The sequence below is a fragment of the Cyprinus carpio genome, chromosome A15 (genome assembly GCF_018340385.1).
Source record: "Cyprinus carpio isolate SPL01 chromosome A15, ASM1834038v1, whole genome shotgun sequence".
Classification (NCBI taxonomy): Eukaryota; Metazoa; Chordata; class Actinopteri; order Cypriniformes; family Cyprinidae; genus Cyprinus; species Cyprinus carpio.
The window spans coordinates 24,849,356-24,862,287 of NC_056586.1; the positions used below are offsets into that span (position 1 = coordinate 24,849,356).

The following is a 12,932-nucleotide window of genomic DNA, read 5'->3' on the forward strand; positions in this document are numbered from 1 at the left end:
TCTCTAGCGGAGGAGTAACTCATATTTATGAGAAGGCGGCGCCCGGCGCCCGGGACAGAAAGAAATAAACGGAGGCGCGGCAGAACGCAGACGCTCGCGGAAGACGCGCTCTCCACCTGCGTAGCTGAAGAACCAGAGGTGCTTGTCCAGGTTAGTGGAGCATATTGCATCTTATTTTTCACCTCATAGTCTTTCCACGTTGTTTTGTAGGCTACTTAAATCAGGCATTTGTCACAGCTGTTGATGAAATCCCTCGGTGTTTGTTGTCTGGGTTTTTATAGGTCTAAGTATAATAACGTCACTAACATATGAGGAGGATGACTTGTTTTTGAGTCGTTCACTTTCAGTTCCAGACCCCTGCCCCTATTTGTGGTCAGACTGAGTCTTAAAGCCTAAAATTAAACACAGTTGCTAAGCTGCAGTACTTTACCTGCGATCATCGGAAAACAACGCTTTACTCATGCAGTCTACAGAAAACACTGTTTAACTGTCCTAAGACTAACATTTGCACAGTTGCATAAACTTAAGCTCAGTGTTAAGAACTAGTCTGACCAACTAGCATTGTCAAAGAGTCGTATTTTTCGGATTTAAATTAGACCAGTGTATGTTTTTATGTAACATCTTATGTAAAAAGATGACTAAGTTGTAAGACTAGTTCAAGCAGTTTATGCAACTGGCCACAGATCAGTTTAACTGGAGCAAATTAGATGTTTAATTGTTCTAGGACTTTCATCAGACATTAGCATTAGATCTGTCATAGACTAATATTAGATGAGAAAGATCTGGAGCCAGCTGCATAAACTGTGTGAGGACCAGTGTTGGGGAGTAACTAGTTACATGTAACAGAATTACGTCATTTAGTTACTGAGAAATGTTGCATCTGAATATTTTCTGACACAGTTACAGATTTGATTGATTTTCTTTCCCATTTTATATTGACTGCTCGAAAATATTTCAAGGAGTTTAGGACACAGAATAATACAAGTGCTTATTTGATTTTAATTTTTTTATGTCCTATTTGGGTTTGTGTAACTACTATATCAAACTATATCTTATGATTTCAAATCTGTTTTTAAATTCAGAATGATCTCAAAGCAAAAAGAGGCGCTAAAGTCTGATTTTGTGGTGGCTGTGCTTTAAAATTAAATGATGTAATCTTAATTCAAGTGAAGAAGGATTCTATCAGTGTTTGTGCACTACTGTAAGGTTAACCCATGTCTGCTTTAAATGTTTCCAAATGATTAACAGTTGAAAACATTTGTAAGAAATTTAGAAAAGTGATCAAAGAGTAATCAAATGTAATCAGTTACATTACTTATTACATGTTAAATAGGGTAACTTCTAATCTGTAACCTATTACATTTCCAAAGTAACCTTCCCAACACTGGTTAAGACTGCTTCTTGAGAACTAGTTTGACCAGCTGGCAGTTAACAAGTGGTAATCAGTCTTACTTTTTGGATTTAAATTAGATCAATCTACCTTTTTATGTGACTTAACAAGGTTATGACCAGTCTTGAAGAAAAAAAATTGATGACGAAGCAGTTTAAGCAGTTCATGTTTAACTGTCTAATAGTGAATGTTCTCAGAACGTTCTGGCAAGTGGCAAGGTTCTCTCATAGTTATATTAACGTTAATAGAATGTTTGTTCAAAGTGTCTGGAAACATTTTATTTGGACATTCTACAAACTTTTTTTAAATGTTACAACTTATTTCAGAATGTTTAGAGAACATTCAAAAGTAACGTTCACATGATGTTTGAAAATGGAATTTTTGCATAACCGAACAAACAAAACATTTTAAAAACATTAAAAAAAAAAAATGGTTTTTTTGAACATTCAGAGAACATTCAGAAATAATGTTTTCATAACTTAGTGAGAACATCGATCTTAAAACATGTTTTTGTAACTGTTTTAAAACAAACCTGACTAAATCAGTTCTGTTTTGAAGCTTTATGAAGGATTGTGTGTTATTGCACTGTAAATGGTCTTAATATTTGTCAGGACTGATAATTATGCTAAACAGTTATAGCTGTGAAATGCACTAATGAATGATTTATCACAACAGTCTGTTGACACAATATGCCAGTAGAGTGATATAATATTACGGAGTAATTTTGAATTATTTTAAGCAGTCACATTTTCTGTTTGTTTCTTAAGTACACCATTGAATAATCACCAGAGATATTTTCTGCAGGGGACTGTCAGATCGTTTACACGTTTACCTAGCTCTCTAAATGGGGACATTGCATAGACTTCTACTGTTTAAAAAAGTCAGAATTGTGATATAAGTTGCAATTGCCAACAAAAAAAAAAAAACCCCAAAAAGGTCAGAAATGTGAGAGAAAAAGTTGTAATTCTTTTCTAATTTTTGTTTCATGGTGGAAGCAAAAAAAAAAAACGTCAAAAAACATGTCAAAAAACATGAATAAGGTTTTTTATCTTGATTGACAATTGTGAAATAAAAAGTCGCAATTATCTTTAATGTTTTATTATTATTAATATTATTACATGGTGGAAATGGGATCCATAATAACCTAACCGTACTTTTTAAAATATTATTATTATTATTATTATTATTATTATTATTATTATTTGCATTTTTACGATTAAATAAAATTATCTTTATTTAACTTTAGGTTTATACTGTTTTTTTTTTTTTATTTTTTTTTTTGGTCATATGAGTATCTTCCCAAAAGAAGGTTTTGGGAGATTTGCTCAGGTTTTTGTATTTCTGGGTACAAATATGGTTAAGTAGGTTCACACATGTGCACGCGCACACACACACACACACACACACACACACACACACACAAACACACTCTCTATCCTTAATCAAATAAATTCCTGAGCCGCAGGGCTGTGTGACGAGAAACAGAATCCAAGAGCCCAGAGGATTGTGGAAATGTGTGTTGCTTGGAGCCGTTCTTTACTCAAGAGGAAAAAAAAAATAGTCTGTGTCCAAAAAAATCATTGTGCTTTGGAGAATACCGATTAGATCGAGATCTCAGAAAGTAGCAGGTTCTTTCTGTATGCTTTGTGTAAATGTAGCAAGTTATTATGTTCGAATGAACTGCAGGTCAGATATCTGGACAGGTTTGAACCTGGAATTACCTTGAGTCAATAATAAATAAATACATATACTCACGTATGTATGTATGTATGTATATATGTAGACAGATTTTTATAATTAAAATTTATAAAATGAAAGTAAAATATACAACTTATTTATCTATCTATCTGTCTGTCTATCTATCTATCCATCATCTGTCTGTCTAGAGACTTTTTTATTTATGAAAGTCATTTCAGAGATGCAGAAAGGTATTTGATTTTCGTTTATTTCAATTTTGATGAAAAACAATGAAGAAAAATGTTTTTCTTTGGAATAACATGCTCTGAGGAATTGTCAACAGGACCAGAAACATGTATTGGGAAAATAAACATGCCATTTTTGATTTCATTTTGACCTCAGTTCTATCTTTCAAGCAGGGTAGGAACTTTAGTCTTTAATTCGTAAGCAATGAAATGTATGAAGATAATGGAGTTTTTTTGAGCATTTACTCTCTCTTCTTCAGGTGAGCTGCCTGTGTGTCCCTCATGATGTTTGTGGCGTTACACGTGTGCGTGTTGGTGGCGGTTTGTTCTTTGAGTGTTTCGGCCTCTCAGCCCTCGTCTTACGGAGAGCGAGGCTCTGATCTCGGCCTGCAGGTGTTTTTGCGTATGGTCCAGAACAAACCGAAGGAGAATGTGGTCATGTCACCTCACGGCGTGGCCTCGGTCCTGGGCGTACTGCTCCCGGGGGCCCACGGGGACACTCAACGCCAGCTACTCAAGGGCCTCAAATACAAGAAGACAGGTGTGTGTTTGCACTGGTTTCATTTGCTTTCTTTAGCATTACAATTTAGAGTGGAATTCAAATGTGATTGATACCTCAAACCAGATAGCATGTTGAGGATCATTGGTGGCAAATGACAAAATCTGGAATCTCAGAAAATAGGAATCTCAACCCTGTAAATGACATCTAGAAACTCATTTTGTGTGTTGATTCTGCTCTCAGGTCCATATAAGATGTTGCAGAAGTTGCATAAGGCCCTGACGACCAAATCCAATGCCGATATTGTGACGATCGCCAATGCGCTGTTCCCCAATGAGGGCTTCATCATGAAAGAAAACTTCCTGACCGCCAGCAGGGAGAACTTCATGTGCGAGAGTCAAACCATCGACTACAGCGACCCAGAGAAGGCTGCAGAAACCATCAATGAATGGGTGAAGAAAAGAACCAAAGGTACACCTCACTTAACCTCTGACCCCTGCATCTGATACCCTTACTCTAGCCTGGATTAATTAAAAAGAGGATTTTTACAATACAACACATATCAAAATTTCATATTTATCCCTGAATAAGCTCTTAGCTCTGCTTTTATTTTTTTCATGTTAAATATATTGCATATATATATATATATATATATATATATATATTATATATATATTATATTAATACATTTTTCATGGTACTTTTTCCATGAATAGTCTACAAACTGGGTTCCCTTTTTTTAAGCATTAGAAGCACAAATCTGTTGAATTGATCATCAATTTTTGTGGTAAAGATGTTTTTATCTTAATTTTTGAAAATGGTTAATCTTAACATTTTCCAAATGTTTCTAAAACAAACAAAAACAATTTCTTTAACTTATAGGGAGTAGAAGTTTATCAGTAACTAAAAACAACATTTGTTTATAATATACAAATTTATTGTTTTTATTACCTATTTTTTGACACGTTAATCATTTATAAAACAATTAAATTAAATCTGAACGTGTAACTTTTAGATAAAAAAAATAAAAATATATATATATAAATATATACGCTATTCAAATAAGAAAAATTATACAAAAAAGAAACATTAAAAATTTTCTTTAATTTATTGGAAATGTCAACAACTGAAAATCATCTTTCTTTCTAAAAAAAAAAAAAAAAAAAAACAAATCAGGGGATAAGCTTTATTTAAATGTCCCGAAAATTGCACATCTCATACAAAATGAACACAAAATAGAAAACATCTGATATAATATTTCGTTTGATCTCTTGATGTTGTCCTTTCAATGATAATTTGTCGGGAAAGAAGAAAAATCCCTTTTTAGGCTCTATTTAGCACTCTATAATAATTAATTATAATATTATTATAATATAAATATATGTAATATTTATTCTGCTCTGTTTTTTCTTCATCAGGCCAAATTCCCAGTCTTGTCAAGGCAGATATGTTCGATCCGGCTATGACTCGGTTGGTGGCTGTAAATTCCATTTACTTCAAAGGCCTTTGGAAGTCCCGCTTCCAAGCCAAGAACACCAAACCCAGAAGCTTTACTGCAGGAGACGGCAAGACATACAAAGTTCCCATGATGTCCCAGCTCTCTGTCTTTAACATAGGTGAGATGGTGCGATTTTCTCAAGGTTGCGTCAGATATTACACTCACACACATTCAGAACGGTTGAGTAATAAAAGACACATAATTCATGCCATTGTCTGGATATGTGTGGAACTGTTTTCCAGAGACGGCGATGCAATAAAAACGTGTCTACTTTTTAAATCGCTGGGAACGCTGGAGTATTTTAACTTTACGGTTCCTCATAACGTAGCAGATGGGAATGAAATGGTGTAAAATGTGAAATAATTGAATTCTAATGCAAACGCCAAGAGTGTCTGGCCATCGTCAGAAGAGTTTAATCCATGAAAACACCAGTAAACGTTTGATGTTTTACTAGTTTTGATATAAGCACTTTACAAGCAGAATGAAGTGTTTTATAGACCGTACGAGAGTACTGTGTTTATAAAGTTCACAGGGGTGATTTGGATATGATCCATACACACATGGGCTTACTATTGGTTTATCAGGAACATTCATATATGCACATATGCTGAAATTAAACACAACTAATATTTAATAGTTAAGTGTGCCGTTTCACTCTTGACTAGCAGCATGAATCTATTTATTTGTTTTCATTCTATCTTCAGGTCAAGCAAGCACTCCAAAAGGTTTGAAGTATATAGTGATTGAGCTGCCATATCATGGCAACAGCATGAGCATGTTCATTGCGCTTCCGTCTGAAGAGGCCAAGCCCCTGTCAGCTATTTTGCCGCACATCTCCACAGCGACCGTCCAAAGCTGGACTAAACTGCTGGTCCAGAGGAGGATGCGCCTGGTGATGCCAAAGTGAGATTCCTGTCCTTAACATTATCCTTTAATATTCACTTGTTTTTTTTTCCCTCTAAAGCAGTCAGCATATTTTGTATGATGCAGTGTTGTTTGAATTATGAATTAATATAGAATTTATACATTTTTATAGTATTTATTAATATTTTGTCAATATTCAGTATTAATATTGACTAATACTAATTTACTAAAATAAATATGACTGTTCTTTTAATTGAATATTAAGTCAATTATGTACAAATTGAAAGTTGCAATGGGATTCTAAATCATAATAAGATTTTTAAAAAATCAAATTTTTGTCGTAAATATGACTTTTTATCGAATTTTTGTTGTAATTGATTCTTATCTTAAAATTTTAACTCTTTGACTGTCATAATACTGACTAATTATAATTATGACATAACTTGTCATAATTGTGACTTTTTTCTCATAATTATGAATTATTTAATCATTTTGACTTTTTGTATCTCATAATTATGACTCAGTATTACTCAGTATGTCATAAATGTGACTTTTTGTCTCATAATTATATTTAGTATGTTATAATTATATTTTTTCTATCTCATAATTTAATTATTTAATCATTTCGACTTTTTATGTCATAATGACTTGTATCTCATAATTTTGCCTCAGTATTATGTCATAATTATAATTTTACTATCTCATAATTATGAATTATTATTTAATCATTTTGACTCTGTCAATGACTTTTTTATCTCATTGTGACTAAGTCTTACTCAGTATGTCATAATTGTGACTTTATCTCATAATTATGATTTAGTATGTCATAATTATAACTTTTCTGACTTAGAATATATCAACATTTGGAATTTTTATGTCATAATGACATTTGTATCTCAATTATTACTTAGTATCTCATAATTTCGACTTTTTCATATAATTATGAAATAATCTTATAATTATGACTCAGTATGATGTAATTTTGACTTTTTGATATAATTATGAGATAATCTTATAATTATGACTCGGTATGTCTTAATTTTGACTTTTTTAAATAATTATAAGATAATCTTATAATTATGACTCGGTATGTCATAATTTTGACTTTTTGATATAATTATGAGATAATCTTATAATTATGACTCGGTATGTCATAATTCTGACTTTTTGTCATTATGAGATAATCTTATAATTATGACTCAGTATGTCATAATTTTGACCCGTTAATCTCATAATCATGACTTTTTATCAAAAATTTATATTTTATATTTCAGCTGTATTTTGTTAACCAAAAATGGTTTAGGATTTGTAATAGATTTAGTTTTAATTTCAGTTAACAATAATACAATTAGTTAATACCACACTGGTATGATCTCTGCTGAGTCTGACATACTTTGTGGCCTCATGAGTTCTGTCTGTCTCCTCTTCTTCGAGTAGATTCACAGCTGAGGAGGAGGTAGATTTGGAGGGTCCTCTTACTGCGATGGGAATCAAAGACATCTTCAGTCAGAAAAAAGCTGACTTCAGACACCTGAGTGAGTGACAGCTGTCAGTCATACGCAGCATTTTCATCTTGAATTCATTTGATGTGCCTATTTTTGTGTTTGACCGAGTGATGTCATTGGCTGTTGACTGTGAACTTCAGCCGCATGAACCACGTCTCTCAGTGGAGTGTGGAAGTGTTAGTGCACTGCTCACCATCCAGAGACGCTCCCAGCGTCGCACGGCTCCAGATGATCTCTAAAGAGATAATGCTCCTCAAAGCCTGCACTTTATTACCATAATTCATGCTGTTTAACCACAAACTTTAACCTGAATTGCAGCGAGCAGTGAATCACTGTGCCTTTTCACTTACAACTATAAAGAAATGTCATAGTTCATCCAAAAATGAAATCTATCATCATTTACTCAACCGCATGTTGTTAGAAATTCAAGGGAGACACAAAAGGAGAATTTGTTTCAATGCAAAAACAGTCTGTCTGTCTCCAAATAGGATCCAAAACTGTCATAAAAGCTCTTTTTGGAGCTTGACAGGCATGTTCACTATGAAATGTCATTGAATATGCTCCAGAAGAAAGTCATTCGGGTTTGAAATGACAGGAGGAGGAGATAAATGATGACAGAACTAGCGCTTTGACAGGATTTAAAGCCCTTCACGGTCTTAAACCTTATATTTTGTTCTTTAGAAAAGCTGGATCCGTTTAGCGAAGGCAGAAATTCAGTGTGATGGAAGCCCATTTCAGCTACAAGATAAATGATAATTATGACATAAAAAGATGAAATTATGCCATAATTATAAGATTGAAAATCTTTTTATCTCATAGTTATGACCCAGTTCAGACTACATGATTTTGTACTGATCTGCTTGACGTAGGATATCGTGGGGATTCGTAAATTGTTTTTACAGCGGAGGAAATGTTTGTGGAGTTATGGAGCAATACTTCTAAGCATTTATGATGTTTCCTTGAGGGACTACTGTTACTTAGTTGTGTGCGATTATATATCATCTGCGATAATATCGTAATTGTTGTTTTAACGATGTGCAATTTGACATTATCAAGTATTTTGCAAATACCAAACAAAACACCTACGAAGTGCACGTATAGATTACGCAATGAAGTCTAGTGGGTTAAACGGTGCACGTGCGCGTTTAGAGATTGTTCTTTTACTGCATGATTCAGTCTATTAAAATGCATTAAGAAAGATCACAAAATTCAAGATATGGGGGCAGAAAATGTACATATTTATGTAATTTCATATAGTTAAAATCACACGAAGAGTGCATGATTACAAAAGTGATACAGCAGTGCAGTAAACAGTGAGTTAATATTAAGAGACTTGCGTTCAAGACACCATATTGCATGTTTTTTGCTCTCTTTCGCCAACCAAATAGAATTCCAAACAGCCACCACAGAACAGTTTTGCGTCTCTGAGCAATGAGGTGTTTCGTCACCGAACGAATCAACCGTTTAAATGATTCAGTTCAAGCACAATGACTCACTTGTTTACAGTGACTTGCTGCCACCTACTGGTGGCTTTAATTTAACATTTAAAGTATATTTTAATTTTTTAAATACTTTCAAACATCAGTATTCAATGATTTATGTTTAAAATATCAAAACATTATGCATTTGTAACTGCAGGTTAAAGCACTCCATGTCCCTCTGAGCTGAATTACATAGTGTGTAAATGCAACTTAAACTTATGCATTTAGCAGATGCTTTTATCCAAAGCAACTTACAATCAGGCTATACATTTTTTTTTTTATTCATTTTTTAATCAGTATGTGTGTTCCCTGGGAATTGAACCCACAACCTTTTGCGCTGCTAACGCAGTGCTCTACCACTGAGCCACAGGAACACATGCAAAGACACATGCATTGCAGAAACTTCTGCAAAGATTAATTTTGTTGATACTGGTTTCATTTGTTTGGTAACAGCCTAAATGTCTAAATATTCTAATTGACTAATTAAATGTAACAATTTGACTCAAAAGTAAAAAAATGGCTTTATTAAAGGTAAAAATGTCCATAAAAGGTAAAAATCAATTTAAACATACAGTATGAAGAGATTAATTTCTGTTCACTGATGTGAACTTGACGACACAGAATGAAGAATGTCAAAAACTGCAGCTGTCCATGGTAGTCAGATATTAGCATAATAACACACTCGGCATAATATTGACTAATTATCGTTATCGAAAATATCCCCAAAAATATCTTCTTTTTTTTTTCAGTATCGCACACCCCTAAGTTTAGCTTTGCATGTCAAAATTATGACTTTCTATCTTATAATTATGACTTCGTATGACATAATTTTTATTTTGACATAATTGCGACTTTTTTTTTCTTAAAACATGATTTTACTTTTATGTGGTGGAAATGGGCTTTCATACAATGTTGAGTGAATCAACCTCGAAAATATCAGAAACTGCCCAAAGAATGACCATCTGTGGGGGAAATCAAAAAACGAGAGAAGCAAATATGAGAACGTACCAGAGTACAGAGAGAAAAAAAACTATAAATGAAGATTCATATCAGTTAGAGGAAGGAAGGAAGTGGTTTTGCAAGCAGTGTGTGCCACAGTGTTTGACATGAAGCGCAGAAATACTATCTCAAACCTGAGCTGGAGCTATGGCGGTCTAAAGTGTTCTGTCTCCCCCGTGTGGCAGTCTGATGTAATGACATCTGTGTGCTACAGCTACTGTACATGCTGCAAGTAAAGACTTCTGTATTTGTGTGTGACAGGTTCAGAGGCCGTCTTTGTGTCCAAAGCTCTTCAGAAAGCCAAGATAGAGGTCAATGAGGATGGAACCAAAGCCTCTGCCGCCACCAGTAAGTTACTGTCTCACACGATGTCCTCTGTTTTTAATTTATTAGTGACTCTAAATCACTGGACGTCCAGCAAGACACTTCATCTGCGCTCATGATCCTAGCATGCATGTGAAATTCTCATTTCAGCTGCAATCTTGCACGCCCGATCTTCTCCTCCGTGGATGACCGTGGACAGACCGTTCCTGTTTCTCATCAGACACAATCCTACAGGTACACACACGTCCAGTGTATTGTATGGGCTTTTTTATTGTTCCTGAAATGAAATGCATCTCAAATCTGATCTCGTCCTCTTCTCAGGAACTATTTTGTTTGCTGGCCAGATCAACAAACCTTGAGCCAGAGAACAGAGGAGATTCAAACAGTGGTCCACACACACACACACACACACACACACACACACATATGAATATATTAAACTTTTGTCTTGGACTGTGTGTCCTTTACCCACTCAATTTCTCAAGCGTCTTTTTACACCATTTTGACTGTTTTTTTTTTTTTTTTTTTTTTTTTATATATTCTTGAGGAACATTTTATAAGATTTTATACATGGTTTATAATTTGTGTCTAATGCAAAACTTTCTCACAAAATGTGTGCAACTTAAATGCTGAGATAACTTTTGTTTAACTTTTTTTGTCCTTAATAAAATGTCAGTTTATTTGCACATTAATGATACATTGTCCTGCATTGAGTCTTATTTTATTAAATAAGGTACTTAAACTGATTCACCTTGTTTTTTTTCTAACTGAAAAACATTTGTTGTTTATTTAATAAAAATATTCAAGATAGTTGCTTTGGTAGTCTTATTTTTTTATGCTTGATTAATATTATGTTACATTAAGATGATACAGTATATTAAATGTTTCTTTAAAAAACACTGATATATACTACTAATACTACTTGCAAGGAAGGTTTACTTGTACAGCATGTTTCATCCACAATGCTAATTCAAAGTTAAAAGTGATAAAAAGGTTCATGACAAATAAATTCATAACAAATATATATCTGTACTATATATGTATACACACACATTTATACTAATGTTAGGCTATTTATACGTCCAATTATGTTGAATTATCTAAGAATAATAAAAAATAATTGATAAAATATTCATAAAATGTGATAGACGTTGATAAATATTATGAATACTAAAGATTATAAAGGGCAATTACTATAAATCCAAAAATATATTCAAAAGATGCAAAAATATAGGTTCATAAATATTTTTACTATAATATTTGTTTGATTTATATTACATTTATACTATATTTATGTTAGATTTATACTTAAATGTTTTCACATATAATAAAAAATGTAAATAATTGAACAACATTCATGTAATGCACAATGTTGATAAAATATTAGACCTTGATATATTAATACGAATACTTATTAATAATTATTCTAGCACATTATACATTAAAAATATTTATATATAATACATTTTTGAATTTATTCTACACCGTGTTAAAAATATACAGCGTAATTTGGTCGCAGAAGTTTACGCAGTGTTTGTTTGTTTGTTTGTGTGTTTTTCACGTGCGCATTCACACGGAGCGCTACGGTAGCTCGCGCTGTTGTGGTTGAACTTCCCGAGCGCTCAGCTGACTCGAGAGGAGGAATCATCGCGCGCGAGCTATCGAGGGGAAAACAAACAGCGATGGCGGCGGAGATCCATTCCAGGCCTCAGAGCTCCAGACCCGTCCTGCTGAACAAGATCGAGGGCCACAGCGACAGCGTGAACGCGGCCGTGCTGATCCCGAAGGAGGATGGAGTCATCACGGTCAGCGAGGACAGGTACAGCCGCGCCGGACAACCGCTGGACACACGACAACATCATCATCATGACCATTAACGCCCTCTGAGCACTCAAATCAACACTTGCTTGCGTGCTTGATTAATTCAGCTGTTTATTTCTTAAGGAACTTGCATTATTACTCGATGCATGGTCTTACGATATACCATAGTACTAAAGAATTACCATGTTTACATGGGGTGCCACCATAGTGCAAGTCCAAAACATCATGCTACTTTGTTTGTTTTTAGTGAAGCACTTGAATGTGACTAATTTTACTGTTGTTTTGGTTTTAGATGTAAACATGATTTATTGTGAATTAACTTATTAATAATAATTTCCAGTAGTCAAGTAGAAAACCACGTGCTCCCTGACAGCACAGTACATCACGTAGACGTCTATTTGACGTCTACAGGTACTGGTCATATAATTAGAATATCATCAAAAAGTTGATTTATTTCCCTAATTCCGTTCAAAAAGTGAAACTTGTATATTATATTCATTCATTACACACAGACTGATATATTTCAAATGGTTATTTTGGTGATTATAACTGACAACTAAGGAAAATCCCAAATTCAGTATCTCAGAAAATTAGAATATTGTGAAAAGGTTCAATATTGAAGACACCTG

The 12,932-nt window shown here is 33.8% G+C and overlaps 2 protein-coding genes across 3 annotated transcripts in view; both read left to right on the forward strand.

The window, feature by feature from the left end:
* The window catches only part of LOC109091582 (glia-derived nexin-like), a 19,821-nt gene continuing 6,889 nt past the window's right edge, over positions 1-12,932 (forward strand). The window contains exons 1-9 of one of the 2 annotated variants that reach the window (XR_006161843.1): positions 1-150; positions 3,573-3,853; positions 4,055-4,282; positions 5,230-5,427; positions 6,014-6,212; positions 7,611-7,708; positions 10,420-10,506; positions 10,633-10,716; positions 10,804-10,906. Coding sequence is in view for 1 of the 2 variants with exons in the window: in XM_019105357.2 (XP_018960902.1) it covers positions 3,595-3,853; positions 4,055-4,282; positions 5,230-5,427; positions 6,014-6,212; positions 7,611-7,708; positions 10,420-10,506; positions 10,633-10,716; positions 10,804-10,841 (1,191 nt within the window). In the remaining variant the exon portion in view is untranslated. Of the gene's footprint in view, positions 151-3,572; positions 3,854-4,054; positions 4,283-5,229; positions 5,428-6,013; positions 6,213-7,610; positions 7,709-10,419; positions 10,507-10,632; positions 10,717-10,803; positions 11,296-12,932 lie in introns of those variants that run through there. The other variant, XM_019105357.2, reaches the window with a different exon arrangement.
* LOC109080651 (WD repeat and FYVE domain-containing protein 1-like) overlaps positions 12,083-12,932 on the forward strand; it is a 16,416-nt gene continuing 15,566 nt past the window's right edge. Inside the window, exon 1 of the mRNA XM_042771815.1 lies at positions 12,083-12,301. Coding sequence (XP_042627749.1) covers positions 12,165-12,301 — 137 coding nt within the window. The 5' untranslated portion in view covers positions 12,083-12,164. The remainder of the gene's footprint in view (positions 12,302-12,932) is intronic.